This window comes from Amblyraja radiata, chromosome 3 (assembly GCF_010909765.2).
Source record: "Amblyraja radiata isolate CabotCenter1 chromosome 3, sAmbRad1.1.pri, whole genome shotgun sequence".
NCBI classification, from domain to species: Eukaryota; Metazoa; Chordata; class Chondrichthyes; order Rajiformes; family Rajidae; genus Amblyraja; species Amblyraja radiata.
This window is the reverse complement of record NC_045958.1, coordinates 20,159,577-20,185,339: the sequence shown is the minus strand read 5'-3', so window position 1 is coordinate 20,185,339 and position 25,763 is coordinate 20,159,577. Positions and strand designations below refer to the sequence as shown.

At 41.5% G+C, this 25,763-nt stretch overlaps 2 protein-coding genes across 3 annotated transcripts in view; both read right to left on the bottom strand.

Annotated features, from left to right (window-relative positions):
* camk4 (calcium/calmodulin dependent protein kinase IV) overlaps nucleotides 1-7,732 on the bottom strand; it is a 130,390-nt gene extending 122,658 nt beyond the window's left edge. Inside the window, exon 1 of the mRNA XM_033017417.1 lies at nucleotides 7,255-7,732. Coding sequence (XP_032873308.1) covers nucleotides 7,255-7,379 — 125 coding nt within the window. The 5' untranslated portion in view covers nucleotides 7,380-7,732. The remainder of the gene's footprint in view (nucleotides 1-7,254) is intronic.
* A 1,873-nt stretch (nucleotides 7,733-9,605) lies between these two features.
* wdr36 (WD repeat domain 36) overlaps nucleotides 9,606-25,763 on the bottom strand; it is an 81,834-nt gene continuing 65,676 nt past the window's right edge. Inside the window, exons 20-23 of one of the 2 annotated variants that reach the window (XM_033017416.1) lie at nucleotides 24,759-24,868; nucleotides 24,084-24,165; nucleotides 18,081-18,268; nucleotides 9,606-10,214 (exon numbers count right to left, since the gene is read on the bottom strand). In XM_033017416.1, coding sequence (XP_032873307.1) covers nucleotides 10,065-10,214; nucleotides 18,081-18,268; nucleotides 24,084-24,165; nucleotides 24,759-24,868 — 530 coding nt within the window. In that variant the 3' untranslated portion in view covers nucleotides 9,606-10,064. Of the gene's footprint in view, nucleotides 10,215-18,080; nucleotides 18,269-24,083; nucleotides 24,166-24,758; nucleotides 24,878-25,763 lie in introns of those variants that run through there. The other variant, XR_004411330.1, reaches the window with a different exon arrangement.

Here is a 25,763-nt window from a genome sequence, read left to right as displayed (position 1 = left end):
AATGATTAACATTTTTAAATAGCCTAAATGTCCAAATAATATTCACAAATAATTCACAATAAAACATGATTTTTAAATCTCATTTACATTAATTTATAGGCCAAATGGAAGGAATTTAGTGTTCAATTGCTGTAAATAAATGCCCATTTAAATCAGCTTTCCAGTGGGATCCTGTGGAACGCGCTGGTTTAGAACGTTCACATTGCGGTAGATTTGTGCCCCAAATGCCCAGAAAAATACTGCGCGATATAATGGGCCCAAATTGAGCTACTCGCAATATTAAACTTTGTATAAAGGGATCTTTAGAAGCCCTTTTTAATGTAAAAATATACAACCTAACTTCTGCTATTTGCTTTATGAGACCCTGCGGTTGCTGACGGTCGCGGGTTTAGAGATTGATTTTTAAACTACTATAACTATTATTCAAGGCCTTTAAACCTAATAATAGCTTTTGCGACGGGGTCTTCCAGCGATTTTTCGTTAATAATTAACTAGGCTGAACATTTTCGATTGGAACAGCTTAGAGAAAATCGCGTTTTAAACCCGCCCCCTCTAAACGGCGCCAAAATCGCGCACACCCGCAACGGAAGATTTTCAAGGACGCTTCAGGTAGGCTTTGCAACATACCTACCCCTAGCTAACAATGATCTATTCTACATTTTCCTTGATCTTTGTCCCCTTTGATCTCTCGTTTTCACACCTTACCCTTCCATATCTCTTGTTTCCCACTCCCCTGACTCTCAGACTGAAGAAGGGTCTTCACCAGAAACATCACCCATTTCTCTATCCAGTGATGCTGCCTGTCCCGCCATGTACTCCAGCTTTTTGTGTCTGTCTCTGAATTAAAATGATAGATTCCTTTACTGTCCCAATAGCTGCTGCTGTACGATATGAGAGAACTTTATTTATCCCAGGAGGGAAATTGAGCTGCCAACAGTCATAAAAATACAAAATACGTGAAACATGAAATTAAAGTGACGAGTAGAAAGGCTTGGGGGATGTGCAAAGAAATGCAAAGAATTGGGGGTGGGGGGAAAGAGTTTCAGTCTACCCCATGACAGAAGGGGTAAGAGTTGTAAAGCTTGATAGCCATATGGAAGAAGGATCTCCTGTGGTGTTCTGTCCTGCATCTTGGTGGAACCAGTCTGTTGAAGGTACTCCTCAGGTGTGACCAGTGTGTCATGGAGGGGATGAGCTGTATTGTCCAGGATGCTCTGCTGTTTGAGGAGCATCCTCCCATCCAAGACTACCTCTCATGAATCTCATATAGAGGTTCACTGACCACAAGATAGCAAAGAATTCTTGACAATACATATCCTGTATCAATAATTCAACCTTTATAAAGCTTCAGACCTAAAAGAGAAAAAGAAAAAAAATGCCCTGATATAATACATTTTAGCTCTACCCAAAGTCATTTATAGCCAGAAGTGCCTTCAACAGTGGTCATTGTTATAATGTAGAAAACAATTTGTACATTGCACTCAGTAATTGCCACAAATATGATAACAATCTGGTAATCTATTTTTGTATACAAAAATATTTTTAAATTCTTCATCTGCCATACACAACTAACAATAGCACAGGCCAATTTCTGTGAACAGAATTCTGAAAGAAGCAGAACAATGCTCTCAACTATATATTCCCATTTTTGCCTCAGATCACTGAACAGGCAGAATACAGTATCAGTAATGTAACTGAAGAAAATAAATTGCAAATTATAACTAAGAATTTGGACAGTGTCCACACTAAACCATTAAAAAATGATAACTTGAAGCAGATTGCATTAAAAATAATGCTTTCACTTCAAACTCCTGAATGCAGTCATTATTTAAGTTTATGTTTTGGAGATGTTTAATCTCTAAAATTGGTAAGTGGGATTTCTTCCAAGAAGAGTTTGATACTCTGGTTTATTTTTCAATTTACTACAACAATTGAAAAAACGGAGTATTCTTTGAGATCAGATTACTTTACAAGGTGATACCTTGGAGCTCAGCTATGGGCATACATAAGTATCAAGATGTAAAGGTTGGAAACTTGAGTGGAGCATGCATATATCAAAAAGTTTCCCAATTGTCCTGTAGGTTAGATCTACTGCAGCAAGAAGCTAGTTGAAGGTGAGATACAGTAATGGAACAATAAAGATAGAGAAAGCATTGGGGCAATAACGCAGTCTTGTATGACTGTACTTCTGTACTGGTCCATGTTAAAATTGGATCTGTTATTGATCTTCAGTTATCTTTTCAATTTCCTCATTTCAGACCTGCTGGAGACTTAAATACATGATCCCTGTCATGCAAGCTAAACCTCTTCCCCTTGTGCTCATGTTGTACAGTTTCCCCGACTATTATTGCTTGTTCTCTCCATTTTCTCTTCCCAAATAAGTTGATTGAGACTCAAACCATACTGCACAAATAGGTTAATCTCCGCAAAGCTGTCAAGGATGCAAAAAGACAAGCTTAAGTCCAGTATAATCATTTGGACAGGCGAAGAATGTAGCACGGTCTGAATGTATAACTGGCGGCAAAGCAAATTCAGGCAACATAATTGGTGATAGTGTGGCCCTACCTGAGGAACAATGCTTTCGTTGCTCGCTTTGAGCAGAAAGCCATCGGGGTGATGACATCATTCCCTTCAGACTCAAGGTGTATCTCTTCCCTGGCAGAGGTTAGATTGGCCTTCCCGTGGGTGAACCCACTGAAAGCAACTGGCCCAGACAGAGTCTCTGGCCGTGTCCTTAGAAACTGTGCGGGCTAATTAGGAGTATTCACGGACATTATTAATCTCTCCCTACTCTGTTCTGAGGTACCCACCTGCTTCAAGAAGATCAGTATCATCCCTGTGCCGAAGAAAAGCAAGATTTCATGCCTTAATGACCACCATACTTGACATCCACAACCATGAAATGCTTTGAGGTGCTAGTTATGGAATGCATTTCCAATCTACAAAACAGCCTTGACTCACTGTAGTTTGCCTACCGCCACAACAGGTCCACGGATGATCAGTTCAGTTTATTGTCATGTGTACAGAAGTACAGTGAAAAGTTTTTGTTACATGCTAACCAGTCAGCAGAAAGACAATACACAATTACAATCGATCCATTTACAGTGTATGGATACATGATAAGGGGATAACGTTTAGTGCAAGGTAAAGGCAGCGAAGTCTGATGAAGGATAGTCTGAGGGTCACCAAAAAGGTAGATAGTAGTTCAGCACTGCTCTCTGTTTGTGGTTGGATTATTCAGTTGCCTGATAACAGCTGGGAAGAAACATCCCTGAATCTGGTGGTGTACGTTTTCACACTACATACCTTTTGCCTGATGGGAGAGGGGACTGGCCATTGTGTGAATCGTCCTTGATTATACTGCTGGCCTTGCCAAGACAGCATGAGGTACAAATGGTGTCGATAGAAGGGAAGTTGGTGTGTGTGATGGTCTGGGCTGCGTCCACAATTTGCTGCAATTTCTTGCCGTCTTGGATGGAGCTGTTCCCAAACCAAGCTGTAATGCATCCTGATAAAATGCTTTCTATGAACGATGCCATCTCCCTGGCCCCTACACTCATCCCTGGAACACCTGGATAAGAGAGGCCCCTACGTCAGGCTCCTATTCAAAGACTAAGCTCTGCTTTTAACACCATTAATCCATCCAAGCTGATCACCTAACTTGTGGAACTTCAAGGTCAAAGTTAAAGGTCAGTTTATTGTCGCATGTACCAGTTAAGATAAGTTGGAGTCAGCCCTCATCTCTGCAACTGTATCCTCAACTTCCTGACTAATAGACCACAAACAGTGAGGATAGGAGAAAAATCATCCTGTACGATAATTCTTAACATTGGTGCTCCGCAAGGATGCGTCTCAGCCCCCTTCTTTACTCCTTGTACGTCCTCGATTGTGCATCCAAGTAAAAATCCAATTAAACTTACAAATTCGTAGCTGACACCACCATTGTTGGCCGGATATCAAATAATAACGATTACAGGGAGGAGATTGAGAACCTTGTGACCTGATGTCAAGACAACAACCTTTCCCTCAATGTCAACAAGACAAAATAAATAGTGATCGACTTCAGGAAGCTAAATGGTACACATACCCCAGTATGCATTGACGGTGTCGAAGTAGACATGGTTGAAAGCTTCAAATTGCTAGGAGTAAATATCACCAGCAACATGCCCTGGACCACCCATTTTGAAGCAATGGCCAAGAAAGCACACCAATGCCTCTACTTCCTTAGGCTTAGGAAATTCGCCATGTCCCCACCAACTGTCACCAAGATACAGATCATGTATCTGTACGCAGTGGAGGATTTGATTGTAATTATGTATTGTCTTTCTGTTGACTGATTAGCAGGCAACAAAAGCTTTTCACTCTACCTTGGTACACGTGACAATAAATTAAATTAACCGCATTCCAAGTGCTCTATGAACAGCACATCCTGATATGGAATGTTGTATTGTTCTAGTTTAGAAGGAATGTTTGAAAAGACAATGTTTTGCAGAAAAGTATGAACAACTATCCATAATCTGTTTCATCGATGCCTCCATCTCACGAAGATCGAGAATTTTTATTGAGGAATTCACATGTCGTCAATATCATCACAAAAGATCACTAATCACAAACAATAACCATGTTTCCCTTCACAGATGCTGCTTGCCTGCTAAATATATCAATTGTTTACTGTTTCTATTTAGGAACTAAAACAGTGAGTGAGAGATTTTTTCCCAAGATCGGTACACAGCCTGCCTATTGATTTTTCCCTAAACATCACTGCACACACTGTTAATCACATGATTCAACAGTAACAGTCATTATACATAAGCTGGCTCCGTTCCTGTTTACCATCTACACAGCGGATCTCCAATGGAACACCAACAGCTGCTTTTTGCAGAAGTTTTCGGATGATACAGCTGTTGTCGGCCTCATTAAAGGGGGCAATGAGGAGGAATACAGAGACATTATAAGTAACTTTGTGGAGTGGAGCGCACACAATAATCTCCATCTTAACACCACAAAAACCAAGGAGATAGTGGTGGACTTTAGGAGGGGGAGGAGGAGGACTCAAGCAACGCCGATCACCATTAAGGGCACTGAGGTGGAGGTGGTTGCTAATCACAGGTACCTTGGGGTGCAGCTTGACAGTGAGCTGAACTGGAAGTGTCATATGGAGGCGGTGTACAGGAAGGGACAAAGCCGACTGTATTTTTTAAGGAGGCTGAGGTCTTTTAATATCTGCCAACCCCTACTGTGCAGTGTCTACCATTCAGTGGTGGCCAGTGCTCTGTTTTTTGCTGTGGCCTGTTGGGGAGATGGCGCCCGTATAGCGGATAAAAACAGATTGGACAAACTAATCAGGAAGGCCGGCTCAGTGGTCGGGGCTGAGCAACGAACGGTCCAGCAGGTGGCAGAGGCCAGAACACTAAATAAACTAGGTTCCATAATGACAAACCCCACTCACCCACTCCATGCCCTGAAGGTGATCAAGAGCAGCATCTTCAGCCAGAGGCTGATTACACCAATGTGCAAAACGGAGAGATACAGGAAGTCCTGTTTACCAGCTGCTATAAGACTTTATAATGAGCATAAATAACTGCACTTTTTTTAAATTAATTGTATTTTTAACTTGTATTTTAACGTATTTTAACTTGTTATGTATGAAAGCGTGGTGTTATGTTTGTCTTGAAGCTGTCGTGGCACTGTAATTTCCTGAAAAAGGATTATTAAAGGAATAATCTAATCTAATCTAATCTAATCAATATACACATACACACACACACACACACAATACAAACTAACATTATTTGAGGTTCGTCACAATTTCCAACGTCGGACATTTCCAAACGTTTACCTGCAGCTGACGAGGGACAGAATCGGTTTCTGTGTCTGGTGGAGCACGCGTTCAAGCTTCTATATCAGCTGCCTTGCTATTGAGGGAGTGCAGCGTAGGTTTACAAGGTTAATTCCCGGGATGGCGGGACTGTCATATGCTGAGAGAATGGAGCAGCTGGGCTTGTACACTCTGGAGTTTAGAAGGATGAGAGGGATTCTCATTGAAACATATAAGTTTGTTAAGGGTTTGGACACCATAAAGGCAGGAAACATGTTCCCGATGTTGGGGTAGTCCAGAACCAGGGGACACAGTTTAAGAATAAGGAGTAAGCCATTTAGGACGGGGACGAGGAAACACTTTTTCTCACAGAGAGAGGTGAGTCTGTGGAATTCTCTGCCTCAGAGGGCGATGGAGGCAGGTTCTCTGGATGCTTTCAAGAGATAGCTAGAATTGGGCTCTTAAATAGCAGAGGCAGGGGATATGGGGAGAAGGCAGGAATGGGGTACTGATTGGGGATGATTAGCGGAGGAGGAGGAGGAGGAGGAGGAGGAGGAGGAGGAGGAGGAGGAGGAGGAGGAGGAATGTGTCGGTTGAGAAAGCCTTTGAATATGTTGGCTGCTCTCCGAAGACAGTGGGTAGATGCAGTCAATGATGGGGACAGTAAGCCGACCATGATGCCAACTCTTATCTGCCCACACATTTCATGTCCAAACATATCCACATGCCTATCCAACAGTCTCTTAAATGCCACCATCATATCTGCCTCCATCACAACCCCAGCTATTCCTTCTAGTATTTGATATTTTCATCTTGGAAAAAAGGTTGACTGTATATCCTATCTATGCCTCTTAATTTTACATCCCTTCTATAAGGTCTCCCCTCAACCTTCGGCGCTCCAGTGAAAAAAAATCTAAGTTTGTCCAACCTCTCCAATGTGGTCCATACCCTCTAATTTAAGCATCTTTCTGGTAAACCTCCTCTGCACCCTTTACAAACCCTCCACATTCTTCCTGGATTTTACGAAATTTTAGGACATACGGTTTTATAAAACTATTAAACTATAAAACTATAGGCAACGCAGTATTTATCAGTGAATATTGAACGCTAGTCGTTACGAATTTATGAAAGGCAACCAATAACGTGAAAAATAATCTTGGGGCTGCTTCGTCTCGTTGAAATAGGGGTAACATTTTCGTGTTAACATTATTTATACATATTGACCTCTATGCATCAATCTTGTTCTTTTTGCCTTGGACCTCAGACGATAGGGAAACGGACAGGATGTAAAACATATTTGTTTGAAAGTTTAACGGAGAATAGTGATTTCCTTCCCCCAACATTACCCTATAATCAAACCTGCAAAAAAAACGGTATTTAGAAATGTTTTGAACAGCTGATGAGATGACCGAAAGTGGAATCAGTCGCTGACCTACCGTCCCAGTTCTGCCTCTACATCGTAGTAATCTTCCAGGACGTCCTCCTTGTTGGACCCGTCAACCCAGTAATCACAACTCGACGTTGCACTGGTAACATTCTGGTCATTGGCACTTTTCAGCATTGCTAAGGGCAGCTGAACTCCACTGTCTAAATTCACAGTGGATGCGAGCAGCTGCACTCACAGCGCCCAGTGACCAGCCGGTGTGGGCGCGCGGCGCGTCCACAGCAACGTGTGATTTGCTCAGGATTCCAGCATCTGCAGTGTCTCGAGTCTCCAACAACGTTTGATTCTTTCCCTATATCACCGAGCTAACCCCTATGTTCAAAACGACAACGATGAAGTTTTGGGGGCGAGAGTGTGCATAACCTCTCCTTGTTTTTAGCAGAGGGACCCATTCACTCCAATGACCCCAACATCAATGTTCAAAACATGCACAGCTCTCGGCTTGCACGGGTCTTAGCATCCGCCTACTCCCACTCCCACGTGCAAATTGCTGCGACCTGCATTTCATTTCTTATATAACGCATTTACTGTTGGCATAGTTTGCACCATCAAACTTCGCCGTTATCACTGTGCTAAATCCAACTAGTGTTGTCTATGGATCAGCAGGTTTAAGTTTTATATGACAAAATAACCGGTCCCAGTGAAGGGCAGGCACGGCGCGTGCAGCAGCTGGGAGTTTAAAATAGGCACGTGCGTGTGCTAGTAACGGTCGCCGTTCCCGACGCGGTGGCGGCTGAGGCCAGATCACAAATTGACGGGAATAACCCAAAGTGAAACATTTCAGACCCTGGAAATATGCAACCGCAAAACACTGGGGAGAAACACTCCACAGCTCAGGTGGCATCAATGAAGAAAAACCGTTAACGTATCAAGTTTCTTTATCAGGGCTGCCAACATTGGGTGAGAGTTGGGAGTGAGAAATTTGGAGAGGCCAAGCCTGAGGGAGCGCAGATTCACAACTCTCTGCGTGAAGATAGTTTGTCCTCATCTCAGTCCTTTCCTAACTGGCCTATCCTTTATTCTTAAACTGCGACCCCTGGTTCTGAACTCCCCCCAACACCGGGAACATTTTCCCAGCAGTTACAGTAGGTAAAGGTCTAGCAGGTAAGCAGGATGCTTTCACCAACCACCTCCATTTGAAGGCCACCGCTTCTACCCAGTGCTTGGTACTAACTTCCAGCAGCGCTGATCCATGCCGGTCACCAGGGCGAATTCGGCACAGAGACTCCCATGGCAGTGGCGCAACGCTTCCGATGCCTCCGACGGCCCGGGACTCTGGCACTGAGGCTAGGCTGCTCCATGGCCGGAGCTGCAGCGAGCAACTCGCCAGCCCGGCAAACACTCGCCAGCCCGGCAAACACTCGCCAGCCCCGGCTCCCCGTCCGCATCTGCCCCGCCGCTGTTTCTGCTTCCATCCCTCCCTCTTGAAATTTTCGTTGATCACAGAATTTCTCACGACAGAACGTGAGAAATTTGTGATCAGCTTGAGAGCGTGGGAATTTGACCAAATGCGTGATTCTCACACTCAATGCGTGAGCGTTGGCAGCTCTGCTTTATAGACACGAGAGCTGGTCTAGAAACCACAAACCGTTACAAAGGATTTCACAACATGCTGTTAGGAATCATTATTCCTTCCAATTCTTTGAGCAATCAATAGAACTGTTCAGTTTACTAGCATTAGCTCTTTGAAAAAAATATTTTAATCCATTCACTTTAATTTAATCTGCATGTTATTCCCTTAGGACGGTGTGGGTCTTTGAAGCAGCACTTCATGTAGACTCCTTCAATGGTGAGGTGGTCAATACCTGTAATTGACTGGGAAATGATCCTCACTTTCTGGAGCATTCACTGTTCGTGGGCATTAGTTATTGATCCAGTCAGCATCTCTCAACTGTACATCCATGGAAGTTCAACAGAATATTTAGCAACATACCGAATCTCCTCAAACTTCAGACGAAGTCAAGGCTTGATGAGCTTTCTCTGTAATTGCAATGTGCTGGGCCAGGACAGATATTTAGTTATGCACTTTTTCCTATTGCTTCTAGTTCTACACTTTCACTACTTATGTGCTAATTAAATATCTAACATTCACCATTCTTGCATCCTACGCAAGTTCTCTCATGTCAAATAAACTGCATGCTGGTTTACTCCTTTCCTATTCCTCACCATGACCTTATTCTGTCTTTCTTATTTCTTCCAGATATTTAAGCGATAATTCCCAATATTTTTGTGCACATATTGGTGTTGATCCTCTTCTAAATGAGTATTTATATAATTCAATAACATTAACATATCGATGTAATCATTCTTCTGATTATTACTTAGCAGAGGTATAACCATAACTAATAAAATAGCCAGGTTTAATTTAGGACCATACAAAATATACAAAACAATAGATAATGCGAGTACATAAAATGGTTAATTCTATAAAACATTCTTTTTAATTCAACATAAAACCTTGCTGAAATACAGATGTCATTCCATAATAAAATTTATTTACATATTACTAGTAATGACAAATAATTGGATTATCCGCAAAATGCATACTTTGGTAAGTTTTGGACAATTTCCTCCTCTATATAAACCTATTATAGGCCTATATTAAAATAAGCCATCAATACTACAAGTTTGCAAAATCATAGTCAACAAAATACTTAAAACCTTAAATGGAGAAATTGTATCTAAAATGCAATTTCTATCCATGGCAACGCACAGTATATAATGTAACAAAAAGTGGCAAAATAACGTGTGGGTGTGATGAAGTAGAATGGGCACTGAATCATTGAAGTGCTAATTTTCAGTCTACAGCAGAGCACTTTTCATGTAGCCCAGGAGACACATGCTCTTATTGAATAGAGTTTGCATATGCATCCAAGTTTCTTCCAACAGCACTGAGACTTTAGACATTTCTTCTAATAGAACTGGCTCAGCAGCAATAACCTTGAGATGGAGCTGCAATGGCAGGAGAGAAAAAGAAGAACATTAACATATTTGTGAATGACAGATATGATCCAGCACAATGAATGATGCATCAACCTACCTGCAATGTGGACTCTGAATGACATTTAAAAATGTATTAATTCAGTAACTACGTAACTTAAAGTTATTAAACTATAACTTCAGTGAAATCATTTTATACATTTATCAGCTCACGCTTTAGCCTCTGAAGCTCCAAGTTGTCTCTGAAGCGCATGAGGCGGGGTGGGGAGGAAGGGACGGACAGACGGGGGACCTAGTTTAGATAATTAAGATATATGTTAATGAGTCAGAATATTTTTACCCCAAGATGGAAATGTCAAATACTACAGGGGATAGTTTTGAGGTCAAGGGGGAAACGTTTACAGGAGATGTGCAAGAGTGTTAACACCAAGTGTGGAACGTGCTGCCAGGGGTGGTGGTGGAAGCAGATTCAATAGTGGCGTTTAAGAGGCTTTTAGATAGGCACACGAACATTTGGGGATATGGAGGAACATGGAGGAACATGGAGCATGTGCAGGTCGAAAGGATTAATTTGGCATCATATTCAACACAGATATTGTGGGCCGAAATGCCTGTTCCTAGGTTGTACTGATCTAAAAAAATACTGATTTCACAAGGATCATAATCTTCTTTCTTCCAAACATGGTAAAGTTAACATATTATTTTCTTATACAATACAATACAATACCTTTTATTTGTCATTTGAACCTCACATGAGGTTCAAACGAAATTTGGTTTCTGCAGCCATACAAAAAAAGAACCAAGACACACACCAACACAATTCAATTCACATAAACATCCATCACAGTGAGTCCTCCTCACTGTGATGGAAGGCAAGACTTGTCTCTCCCCTGCTCTCCATTCCTCTCCCGAAGTCGAGGTCAAAGCCCCCGGCGGGCGCTAGCAAGTCCGCGGCCACTCAAAGCCACGCCGGGCGATGTAGGGCCCTGCCCCGGGTCTTGATGTTGGAGCCCCCGGCGGGCGCTAGCAAGTCCGCGGCAATTTACAGCCGCGCCGGGCGTTGTAAGGCCCCGCTCCAGGTCACTCTCAACCCCGCAATTCGGGCGGGAGAAGTCGCCGCTGCCGGTGCCCCGCAAAGCAGTCTCCCACCGGGGACCCGCGAGCTCCCGGTGTCACCATCCACCGGAGTCGGGTCGCAGCAGCTCGCCCCCGCAGCCCTCCACGCTCCGAAGCCGGCTAGCTCCACGGAGGTAGGTCCGTAGGTCCACAGCTCCACGGAGGTAGGTCCACAGCTCCACAGCTCCACAGCTCCACGGAGGTAAGTCCACAGCTCCACAGGCTCCGTGACTTGAGCCCCCAGGTCGCTCCGGTTCGAGGCCGCTCCACGGCGCTAGGCCCCAACGGCAACGGAGACCCGACAGGGAAAAGATCGGGTCTCCATGCAGGGAAGCGATTTAAAAGTTTCCCCCACCCACCCCCCACCCCCCACACATACACATTTAAAAACCCATTACAAACTAAACCCTCAACAGGACAAAAAAATAAAAAATACACAGACAGACTGCAGAGGCCGCTGCGACATCGGTCGCGCCGCCCACCCACGTGAATATTATAAATAAAAAAGTTTCCAATTTAAAAAGGAAGGATCATAGATTAAAGATTGTGGTGGAGGTGATGTCTCAAGCGCCAGAGACCTGGGTTCGATTGTGACAGCTTGTGTTGAGTTTGCACATTCTCCCTGGTTTCCCCTTGGTGCTCTCGCTCCCCTCCTACATCCCATAGATGTATGGGTTTACAGGTTAATTGATCTCTATAAACTTCTGCTGGTGTGAAGGGAGAGGATGCAAAAGTGTGATTACATAGAACTAGTGTGAATGGTTGATTCAATAACATTAACATATCGATGTAATCATTCTTCTGATTATTACTTAGCAGAGGTATAACCATAACTAATAAAATAGCCAGGTTTAATTTAGGACCATACAAAATATACAAAACAATAGATAATGCGAGTACATAAAATGGTTAATTCTATAAAACATTCTTTTTAATTCAACATAAAACCTTGCTGAAATACAGATGTCATTCCATAATAAAATTTATTTACATATTACTAGTAATGACAAATAATTGGATTATCCGCAAAATGCATACTTTGGTAAGTTTTGGACAATTTTCTCCTCTATATAAACCTATTATAGGCCTATATTAAAATAAGCCATCAATACTACAAGTTTGCAAAATCATAGTCAACAAAATATTTAAAACCTTAAATGGAGAAATTGTATCTAAAATGCAATTTCTATCCATGGCAACGCACAGTATGGTTGATTAATGGTCGGCATGGACTCGGTGACCAAAGGACCTGGTTCCATGCTGTATATTTCAATCAATTCTAATATTTGAAAAATCATCATGCCAGTCGTTAAACACCAAATGCGTAGGTTTCCCCAAATAATTGAATAAACTGTCATGAGATTTTATGCATGCATAATCGCTACTTTATGTGAACGTGTGCTAAAATAGATCTGCCAGTTGTAAACAGCCTATTCTGATTTACCATCTTTCATCACTTGTTTCATGATCTTGTGCAACACCTTATGAAAAGCCTTCAGAAAGACTACATACATTATTTCGTGTTCGTTTTCTAGGTCTGCATAAAACTTGAGAGTCTTTAATTTACAACAGAAATCTTTAATGCTTTACTCAATGCTGGCAGCAAGACAATTCAAAATGGCTGCACACACAGAATCTGCCTGCACACTCACATTGTCTACAGACACGATAAACTATATACAAAACATCTCCCACCCCACACAGTCCACCAAACATCACATTCCCCCTTTCCAGTTTGAACGTCTCCATTTAGCTGGACCTCGCTTCACTCTTTTTTTCCAGCCTTTTTTGCATTTCACAACTCTTGCTAAAGGCTCAGAATCAACAGTTTTCCTCAGTGTTCTCTTTTGAAGTGATATCAGTATTTGCTTTAGCTGTATGCTGTTCTTTCTCCAGGACTGTCGTTTTTCTTGGCGGTCGTCAGCGTTTTGGATGCGAACGCGATTGGTTCTTCCTTGCCGTTCAGCGCCGTCTGTGAGATTACTGCTCCAAGACCACTCGGTGATGCATCAGCGGCCAGCGAGATCAGCTTCGATGGGTCATAGTGGACCAAATGCGTCTTCTGGGCGAGCATCTCCTTTAACCTGGTGAATGCATGGTCACACTCTTTGGACCAGTGCCATTCGACGTCCTGTTTTTGCAGGTTGTTCACTTACTGACCACGTTGCAATCCGTGGTAGATGACAATGCCATAGTTGATCCATCGTAGATCAAGTCGTTCATGTCAAGCTTGAAAGCATGGATCCAGTCGATGGCGCACAGGGATGTACCTTCTTTACCAACGACGATCAGCAGCAACATCTGTGTCATACTATTACAGGAAATGGCGACAGTGCATTTTCCTTTCGTGGGAATGGGCTGTCGTCCTTATCCGAAAAGGCGGATGTTGGCTGGTTTCAGTTACGGCGATGCGATCCTCTCCCAGCTGTCCTGACCCACTAGCGACACAGCCGCACCAGTGTCCACCTGGAACTGTAGATCGACATTCGAGACCCGCAGCAAAATCCTCGTCTTGTCGGTGATCGTAGACACACCGAGCACATCCAATATGAATGGTCTCCGCGATTTGGTCGATTGTGTTTTGTGCTTTCCTGCCCTTTCTCAGCTTTTCTACTGGTTGACACACTGCCTGGAGATGACCTTTTCGGTAACAGCCATAACAAACGGACTTGATATACGGGCACTCACGGTGATGATGAGCAGTCGAGCCGCACCGGTAACAGGGGTTTTGATCCTCCACCCACAGGGGGACGGCTCTTCTGAAACTGTCCCACCTTCTCCGGATTTTCTCTGGGTCGATCAAGTGGTTTCTGGCATTGCGGGCGAGTCTGACGAACTGTATGCACCTCCTGAGGGAGCTTCGACGCTGTTTTGCTGGCCATTTTGTGCAGTTCTTTAGTTAGCAGCTCGGGCCATCTTAGCACACTGCAACACATTCTTCGATGAGGCGTCTGATTCCTTGTGAATCGTCTGTAGGATGAATGCGTGCCTGCAGCCCATGACCAGTCTATCCCCGCAACGCATTGTCTTGGCACTTTTTGCAGCATTGAGCTTTAAAATCACATGCCCTTGCCTTGGTACGAAGTTCGGCAAGAAATTCGGTGATCGATTGCCCTTCCTGTTGCACCGTCCGGTAGAAACCGAGGCGAGCTGCTAGGAAATTTCGACTTTCTTCGAAATGCAGCTGCAAAGCTGTTGTGATTTCAGCATATGAAACTTCAGTTACTTCTTCTGCAAGTAAATTTTGAAGCAAAAGTTTCTGGAGACATTGATGAACACAAGAGAGCCTTCTTCAGATCAGTAGTAATTGTCATACTTTCAAAATAAAACTCAGCTCGCATTTAACACGACGACCACCTTTCTCGCTCGGGATTGAAACGATCGAACTGCCGAGACATGTTAGTTTGAGTATACTACAGAACTCAAAGAACTTTTTTTTAAATCGAAAAATAGGCTCTTATAGAAACATAGAAAATAGGTGCAGGAGTAGGCCATTCGGCCCTTCGAGCCTGCACCGCCATTCAATATGATCATGGCTGATCATCCAACTCAGTATCCTGTACCTGCCTTCTCTCCATACCCCCTGATCCCTTTAGCCACAAGGGCCACATCTAACTCCCTCTTAAATATAGCCAATGAACTGGCCTCAACTACCTTCTGCGGGAGAGAATTCCACAGATTCACCACTCTGTGTGAAAAAAGTTTTCCTCATCTCGGTCCTAAAAGATGTCCCCTTTATCCTTAAACTGTGACCCCCTGTTCTGGGTCTTTGGACGCAAACCGAAGTATCCCACTCCTGACACCACTTTTGTTTTTCGTTTTTTAGGTCTGAACGTGTGCTAAAATAGATCTGCCAGTTGTAAACAGCCTATTCTGATTTACCATCTTTCATCACTTGTTTCATGATCTTGTGCAACACCTTATGAAAAGCCTTCTGAAAGACCACATACATTATTTCGTGTTCGTTTTCTAAGTCTGCATAAAATTTGACAGTCTTCAATTTACAACAGAAGTCATGAATGCTTTACCCAATGCTGGCAGCAATACAACTCAAAATGGCTGCACACACAGAATCTGCCTGCACACTCACACTGTCTACAGACAGGATAAGCTGTATAAAAAACATCTCCCTTTGTCCTGTGCAGCACCACCTGCTGCACGAGAGGAGCAACGGGTCCTCCCACCCCACAGTCCACCAAACATCACACATTACACTCAAGTTTATGCTCAATTATTTACTTTAAAACAAATTAGATTTCAGATATAATTTCCTTTTCATGAATAGGTTGCTCAATTGTCAAATCTCACATACAATTATTTCAAAGCCTACAATGTTCTTAAATGTATTTTGTCTCACCACAAATAAAAAAAGATGGATTTTGAGTATACATGGAAGTTTATATATATTAATTGATGTCACATTTAGTTTTGTACAACATTTGATGAATCATTTCATAATCACAAGATTTTGTTTTTCACAAATGTTTGCAGAATTAATTTCTACAACAATGATTAAACTTTGAGTTTCAATATTTTATATAAACCAATTATTTAATGCAATCATGTGGTCTTGGTCATTAGAGCTATATTAAAAACATCTTTTGAGGAGGCAGTGATGTAAACCAACCAGTGTTGACAAGGATGGGATGCTATGTCATTGATTTCATCTCGCAATAATCGCTTGAAAGATAACCATGTGTCGTTCACCCACTGAGTCCATGCTGACGACCCATCACCTATTCATATTAGTTCGATGTTATCCCACTTTTGAATCTACTCCTTACACTGGGGGCAATTTACAGCAGCCGATTAACCTCCAAACCCGCACGTCATTCTGACATGGGAGTAATCCAGTGCACCCAGAGGAAACCCATGCGGTTACAAGGAGAATGTGCAAATTCTATCTAGGCAGCTTCAGAGGTCAGGCTCGAACTCTGCTGCTGTGAGGCAGCTGCTCTACTATCCACTGTGCCGCCCTCAGTGTTACTTTAAAAAAAAAGGAATCCAACTTAGTTTTGTGCATGATCGATTCACAGACTTTGATAATTCTTTAGTCTAGAAAGCTCATTTTTAAAGTCCTGAGGAACTCCATAACCTTGAGTTGGAGAATTCTAAAAATTCACTATTCCATCGACCTTGTTTCACGGCTGAAAGAAATTACACCTGAACCTGAAACTGCCTTCTGGTTCTGGAATTATAGGAAAGCACAAAATTCTTTCAAAGATTTGGCCAAATGTCCAAAATCAATTTTTACAAAGGGTCAATCAAATATCTTTTTTATGAATTTAGAAAATAATTTTCCTATGTATTTAAATATCACTTTTCTGTCAAACTTTCATTTAATATTCTAGACACTGGCCTTCAACCATTGGTGTACAAGTTGCTTAAAACAACAGAACAATGCAGTCAGTGAGCAGTGCAGTCATGGAATATCAAAATCAAAGCTTCCAGAAAATAGCATTTTTGTGATAATGAAAGTGCCAAAAGAAGATTCCTTTTCACGATCGCTATTTTTTCTCGTGTGAGAAAGCTGAATAACATCAATTGTGTCACAAGGATTGTCAGTTCATGTTTGGGCCCTGGAAAACTGGACAAATTGTTAAAATTATCACATAGCCTCCAGGATGGTGTTTATCATTTTGGGTCTTTAAAATCCATATAATGTAAAAGGCTGTTATTTGGCCCATCAAGTCTATACTGGTTCTCAGACTAATCACATTAACTCTATTTCCTAATTTATGTAATCTACTTTCTCACATGTCCATTAATACACTTACCCCCTTGATTTTCTCATCGTCCAACAGCATTTGGGGTAATTAATAGCAGCCAATTAGCCCAACAAACAGCACATCTTTGAGATGAGGGATGACATGGAGAACATGCTAACTCCACACTGACCCAGATTACTGGAACTGGATCAAACCTGCATTAGCTGCAACACCACTGTGTCACCCACAAATCTATAGGCTGAGTAGTGTCTGTGGATAACCACCAATTAAGTAAATTAGAGGAAAAATTAGTATGACCCATGTTTGATAGCAATGCATTTTCCTAATGCAAAGTTCCTTATTTCATCACCCAAATTTTAAATGGGGAAGGAAGCTTGTAAAAGTCTGACAACAATCCACTTCATTTTTACTCACTCACACATATTTTACATTGGTTGATTTGGGAAAGTCAGAACATCTTAAAGTTCCTTGTTATTTTAGCAAGCTACTTTTAATGCAACAATTAAAATAACGGGTTAACATTACTGGTCTACGTTTCATTATTATTACAAAAGCCTTTTCATCAGTCACCAACATCTGACCAACATGCCAGTCCAACGCACACCATGGATGCTGGCAATATTCACAATGCCCTTAAGTTGCAAAGCTGTTCAAATATCCAATTAATATTAAAAAACATGCAAATTCAGATGTAGAAAAAGGTAGATTATCCATTGGGATGGGTCATCTTCTTTTGGATCCTATCTAATTAGATTCTATATTAATCACCATTTATTTATTTAAAAAATGGAAGCTTTTAGCTGAAATTTTAAGAATAAGTCCCAGATGAAATTCTTTTCCTGAAAAACAAGAAAGCACATATTTTGCACATTTACATACAAAAAGCTGGATACCACCTTATGCAATATGGCAATGACCTTTTCATGTGCATACTAAACACCCAGCTTTTTAACAAGTGCTTAGATTTACTCCTACAGTGAAATGAAGCTGTAAATTGAAAAGATCTAGGTTTCCAAATTTAAAAAAAAATTACCTTTAAGTACAGTGCCAGGTAGGCCTGAGCCAATTCAAAATCACGCTTTGTACAAAGCATGTAGCTGATCATTTGAAGAAAGCTCTGCATCACATTCAAAGAACCTCCTCCTTCTGGGGCCAAGCTCCTCATTTCAATGTCGATATTCGATGGTCCCATTCCTTTCAAAAGTTTAATTACATGGTCATCTGCAGAAAACAAATGAATTTTCAATTCCTTTGAAACTATTTCTTTAAATGTTCATTTGGTTACAATTATTCATAACAACCTATATTTTAAAACAATTGCAGCTAAATGAGAAATCACCCACACAAGGGAAAAATATGCAAATTTATCCCATTTCTTTTGGTGCGGAATATAATTTATGACAATGAACAAAATTCTGCACACTACCCCCATCAAAGATATAAATGTTTCAGAACAGAACCCAAATATTTTTCCACAGCTGTACTCAAAATAGTCAAGAACTATTAAATTTTAAACTATACTATAGTTTATATGTCATTGCAAGACCAGCTTTATATTGCTACCTCTTGTTATTCTTCAGAAGGTACCTAAACATCTTCAATTGCAATGTTCAAGCAGTGAATGTACACCCACAAGTGGAGAATGTATATCCTCAGTGGACGATGTTCCAAAACCATGATGCAGCAAGAATGAAGGAGATTCAATTGTGATGAGACAGATTAGGAACACACAGTCTTTTAACATTGCTGCTGTGTCACTTACTATCCAGAAAGACTGGATAGACTCGGCTTGTACTCGCTAGAATTTAGAAAATTGAGGGGGGATCTTATAGAAACGTACAAATTTTTTAAGGGGTTGGACAGGCTAGATGCAGGAAGATTGTTCCCGATGTTGGGGAAGTCCAGGACACAGTTTAAGGATAAAGGGGAATAGGACTGAGATGAGAAAAACATTTTGCACACAGAGAGTGGTGAATCTCTGGAACTCTCTGCCACAGAAGGTAGTTGAGGCCAGTTCATTGGCTATATTTAAGAGGGAGTTAGATGTGGCTAAAGGGATCAGGGGGTATGGAGAGAAGGCAGGTACAGGATACTGAGTTGGATGATCAGCCATGATCATATTGAATGGCGATGCAAGCTCAAAGGGCCGAATGGCCTACTCCTGCACCTATTTTCTATGTTTCTATGTTAAATTCAACCACCTATATAACTAAAAGTCTCATCTTGACCACTTCCTGTCTGCGCTGTATATTGATTTTAGAAAAAACGCTACCATATAGCGCTATGATTTTTGACCATCTTACTCAATCCTCCTCCACTGAGGCAGCCCCGAGGATTTTTACAATCGATGAAAAATAAAAAAGTTATGAGTGTTTAAAAAATCTTGAGATCTGCTGATTGGTCGTCTCGCCTGTCAATCACCACAAGGGAAGTAACTACCCCTTCCAGGGGAGGGGGGCAGGACTATAAAACCCTGGATGCCTGGACGCGAGTCAGTCACTCTGGAAGATTGCGAGGGAGAGTCCACAACTGTGATTCTAAGCTGTGAATCAACTGAACTGTGAGTCTGCAATGTACTTGCAATAAATGATTTGTTAGCCCTTAATGACAATGCAATGAGTTGTTTGGCAATTTGGTGGCCTGCACTCTGCTTGGAATGCTATGAAGCTGAATTTGGAGGCCTGCACTCTGCTTGAAATGCTATGAAGCTGAATTTGGTGGCCTGCACTCTGCTTAAAATGCTATGAAACTGAATTTGGTGGCCTGCACTCTGCTTGAAATGGAATTTCAAGGAGTAGCCGTGAGTGAACTGCCAGCCCACCAGTCCCGAGTGACTGATCTGCCAGCCCACCAGCCCGGAGTGACTAATCTGCCAGCCCACCAGCCCTGAGTGACTGATCTGCCACCCCACCAGCCCTGAGTGACTGAGCCGCCAGCCCACCAGGCCAGAGTGACTGAGCTGCCCGCCCACCAGGCCTGAGTGACTGAGCTGCCAGCTCACCAGACCTGAGTGACTGAGTTGCCAGCCCAAGAATCCATTCGGCCCACAATGCCCTCTGGAAACCAGTCCCTTCGGCCCACAACACCCGTACTAGGGCTCCATAAAGCCCCCCCACTGCCCACCAATATTGGAATTGGTGGAGAGGCGGAATATTGCGTTAAGGACCAGCCCTCCCATGTGAACATGGGACCCAATGGGTCCCACTTAGTCCAGTATAAATGAAAAATTCTGTATGTTGCAATTTCTGGCCTCATTTCTGTAATCAGAATGTTTCCATCCTTCCTTGCTTGCGGATCTTTCCAACTTTATATTGAAAATAACAAATTGATATTCTACATTTCTTTGAACTATCAATGGAGCTAGTCATCTTTTTCATTTTACATTTAAATAAACAAAATTATCGCTCTTTAAGGAACTATTCAACTCAATTAATTCATTTACCCACTCCGATTTTATGAACCAATTTTCAAGGGAAGGGCAGAAAAGGGACCTTATCTCATCGTACTATTGCTGGTGACAAAGTGAAAATCTTGATTACTGAAAAAATACAGAAGGAAAACAACTTGTAATAATTACTTCGATTAAGCCCCACAGACCAAAGTTACTTGGAGATATATTTTAATTTATCAAGTGTAATCAAGGGAAAAGTATTCAGGAATGATTGATTCTGAATCATAAACTGCTTTAAGAAGCCACCTGTGGCAATTAAGACAGACGTAGATATGGTTGCAGGGTGGAACAGAATCTAGGGTAAGATACAATCCCCCTTTATAAAATTCAATTCAGTTTCACGACTCCAAGACTCAAACAGCCACAGTTTCAATGAAAGGCAGAGAAAGTGTTATTTCCATGGCAATGGAAATAACAGGGGCCTACATTAAGACAGAAATAATTAAAACATGGTCAATACTCTACCACATATTGGCTTCTAAACTGGCTCGCCCTTTTCGATCAGACCACCCCTCAATTCTTCCAAATCCAAAGAACACAGAGCCAATTTATTTTAGCCATTTGTTATAGGACATCTCTTTCATCGCAATAGATTATCAAAAACCTTTTGAACTACTTGCAATGTCAGATAAAGGAACCAAAACTATAGGCAATTTTCCAACTGTGTTCTCACCAACAGTATGTATAATTGTAACAATATTTCTGCTTTAAACTCCAAATCCCCTCATAACAAAGGTCAATATGCCATTTGCCCTCATAATTAATTCTGTATGTATATGCTAAGGTTTATCTTATACAAAATAATAACCGATTCCCTCCAAATAATTCTATTTTTCTATTCTTCCTTCAGAACCTCGCACCTTCCTACATTAAATTCCATTTGCCAAGTTTTCATCCTCCTACTCAGCTTATCTTGTCAGAGTCCAAATGTTCTCATCACTGCATGCCTTCCCACCTATTATTGGATCATCAACTAACTTTGGATATCATGCACTCAATTTATTATTTAGCCACTTACCAAGGATATTTTTTGGTACAATTGGATCTGCTCTTTTAGATAGCAGGGAATTGGTCAATGGTATTTTCATCAATCAAAAGCATCCATTTATTGTTTTTTTGGAAGTGGGAAAATCAATTTGCAAATAAATACAATAGCAAAATGTTCCATTCTTAAACCCAACTCATTTAACCAGTTGAAAATCTAGTGACTTCTTAAATTGGTTTCACAACAGACAACACAGCATCATCAAAGAGCCTTTCAAATGTAGAACCATAAATCAGCTCACAGTGCTGATTCTAACTTTTGCAGATGAAATATTAAAACATCTGCAATAATTTCCTGCACATGTTCTCTGCATTTGATTTTCCCAGAATTATAAGTATATTTTCTAATCCTGTAGATTGAAATAAAAACGAATTTGATTGAATATTTGATACATCTTCACAAGGCCTCATGGTGACAGCTTTTTGTCGGCTTTTCACCTCTGTCCACCAATCAGCCCTTCCTCCCAACCGTATTAACTTGTCACTTATCTGACTTTGTCCCACCCCCACCTCACCCAAACCACAATCATTCTTAAGAAGGATCATGACCCAAAATGTCATCTGTCCATATCCTCCAGATATGGACAGATGACATGTTGAAGATTTTGCGGCAGTCGCCCAAAACAATTGCCTAAGTGGGACAGGCCCATTAGTATAGAAGTTGGGATGTAATGTTAAAATTGTACAAGGCATTGGTGAGGCCAATTCTGGAGTATGGGGTACAATTTTGGTCGCCTAATTATAGGAAGGATATCAACAAAATAGAGAGAGTACAGAGGAGATTTACTAGAATGTTGCCTGGGTTTCAGCAACTAAGTTACAGAGAAAGGTTGAACAAGTTAGGGCTTTATTCTTTGGAGCGCAGAAGGTTAAGGGGGGACTTGATAGAGGTCTTTAAAATGATGAGAGGGATAGACAGAGTTGACGTGGATAAGCTTTTCCCACTGAGAGTAGGGAAGATTCAAACAAGGGGACATGACTTGAGAATTAAGGGACAGAAGTTTAGGGGTAACATGAGGGGGAACTTCTTTACTCAGAGAGTGGTGGATGTGTGGAATGAGCTTCCAGTGAAGGTGGTGGAGGCAGGTTCGTTTTATCATTTAAAAATAAATTGGATAGTTATATGGACGGGAAAGGAATGGAGGGTTATGGTCTGAGCGCAGGTATATGGGACTAGGGGAGAATACGTGTTCGGCACGGACTAGAAGGGTCGAGATGGCCTGTTTCCCGTGCTGTAATTGTATATGTTATATGGTTATTAGCCTCTAATACACAAGGAGTTGAGTACAAGAGCAAAGATCTCTTACTGGCATTATACAGGGCACAGTTAAATAATGTTATGTTCGGTCTGGTAGGTTCTAGTTAGCTCTTACCAGCATCTCTGGAGGATATGGACAGATGACATTTTGGGTCAGGATCCTTCTTCAGAATGATTGTAGTTTGGGGGGAAAAAACTGGAAGAGGTGGGGGTGGGACAAAGCCAGATAAGTGACGTGAATACAGTTGGGGGGAGGGCTGATTGGTAGATTGGTGGACAAAGGCCAGAGGTGAACAACCAACAAAAAGTTGTGAATGCCCCATGAGGCCTTTGTGAAGATGTATCAAATATTTAATCAAATTTTTTTAAATTTCAATCTATAGGATTAGAGAATATATTTATAATTCTGGGAAAATCAAGTGCAGAGATCATGTGCAAGAAAATACTGTAGATGTTTTAATATTTCATCTGCAAAAGTTAGAATCAGTCACTGTTGAGTTGATTTAAGGTTCTACATTTGAAAGGCTCTTTTATGATGCTGTGTTGTCTGTTGTGAACCTAATTTAAGAAGTCACTAGATTTTCAACTGTTTAAATTAGTTGGGTTTATGAATGGAACATTTTGCTATGTATTTATTTGCAAATTGATATCCCCAGTTCCAAAAAAACAATAATTGCATGGTTTTGATTGATAAAAATACCATTGACCAATTCCTTGCTATCTAAAAGAGCAGATCCAATTGTACCAAAAAAATATCCTTGGTAAGTGGCTAAACGATAAATTGAGTAAATGATATCCAAAGTTAGTTGATGCAATAATAGGTGGGAAGGCATGCCGTGATGAGAACATTTGGACTCTGTGACAAGATAAGCTGAGTAGGAGGATGAAAACTTGGCAAATGGAATTGCCAAACCCCCTTCGCCCACACACACACACCCTCCCCCCCATACGCCCCCCCCCCCCGCCCCCACATCCCTCCCCCTTGCCCCTACAACCCCCCGCCATCCACACACCCCTCCACCCACCCCACCCCCCAACACCGCCCCCTCCCCCCAAGCGCCACAACGCTCGCTGCTTCTCCTCCCTCCCCCCCCCCCCACACACCACGCCACACCCCCTCCCCTCCACACCCCCCGCCCACACCACCCTCTCACATCCTCTCTTATTGTTTTAGAATTATTTCTCTTTAATGACAATTCATGATAAATAGGTAATTATCAATATCAGGAGTAGTGTAATTTAAATATCAAGTGTACCCAAGAAAATAATGACAAGTCACTCACAATTGTTGGTGTCCAGAGCACCTTCCAGCTGCATGTACAATTCTGTTTTTTGTGCCAATACTCCCAGATTTACCACTTTGGACTGAAAATAATACCAAATATTTTTGAGAATTAAAAATAGATCCCAGCACACTTATCAAATTCAAATGTACAAATTATCCTGAGTGTTGACGAAACAGAATGAATGTTGACGAAACAGAATGAGTGTTGACGAAACAGAATGCATCTGTGTGAAACCTATCTCAGTGGCCAAGATAGTTAATATCTGAATCCATACAGAGAATTTTATAATCTAGGTGATATTAATTCTTAATAACCCTCCATCATATTGCTTCTGATATATTTAATGTCTGTATTATTGTCGACGGTACAGATTGCATTTTTACTGTAACTTTCAAACATATAAATCTAATTCTCCATTTACAGTGGAAGAAAGATGATTCTAATTATGCCAAAACAGAGCTTTTAATTTTTATACTAAGATTTTAAGTACTGCTGGAGAATGTCATCACTTTCACAGCAGTAACATCTCCAAAGCAGGAAAATTAAAGTGATGAAAAAAATACGACCAACAAAGTATTTAAAAGCCCTACACACAGAGGCCTTTGATCAGACCCAAGTAATGTCAATACCACCATAAGTGTATAAAATATGATTGTTTTTTTCTCCTCATACCTGATCCTCAGCACCTTGTTGTTCTGCAGCGGCAAAGTGAGGCACAAGGCCAGAAATTGTTGGAATGAAGAAAGGAACAGATTTGGGCACTTTAGGTGGTTCCTTGGGTTGTTCCTTTTCTGTAGATCATCCAAACAAAATCAGATAAGCAATAAGAACACAACAGATGCACAGAGTATGATTTAAAATTTGTTAAATGTTTTAATAAATATATCAAACTAAAACTGTTATATATCATTCTACCTAATTAAAAGATCCTCAGTTTTCAATTAAACTGAAGGTAATGAAATTAGGGCTTAAGACTTATTATGTGACAAAAATTCAAAGATAGCATTCTTCTAAAATTTGTGGTAAAATTCAGGTATAAATTATAACCAAATTTGAACAAAATCACCCAGATATTGTAAATCATCAAATAAAATGTCTACAAGCAACCTGTGCGCACAAAATTGATAACACGATTGTCTAAATAATTTTTAAGTAACACCACTGTAACACACAAAGTGCTACAGGAACTCAGCGAGTCTGGCAGTATCCATGGAAGGTATGGACAGACGCAAAGGGTTGGGACCTGTCTTCAGACTGATTGAAGTAGAGGGGGGAGAAAGCTGGAAAGCCTGGAAAATGATAGGTAGATACTGGTGGTGGGGGTGATGTTGATTGGAAGATGCTTGGTCTCACCAATTTAAAGGAGGCCACATTGGAATCCCTGGATGGAAGTAAGAGAGGAAGTGCAGGGACTGGTGTGACATCTCTTGCAGTTGCAGGCAAAGCACCTGAGGAGAGTGCGGGAGGGATGATCGAATCAAGGAATTCATCTAGCTGTCCTTGCATGTGAGACAGAGGTTTCAAGTGCACGTTCTCAGACCTAATCTACTGCATTTGGTGCAACTGATGTGGCCTTTTACATTGGCAAAAACAAGCATGAACTAAGCTACCATTTCACTGGACACTTGCGTTCTATACGTCATGTCCTGGTGGATATCGTGGTTTCTAATCATTGTA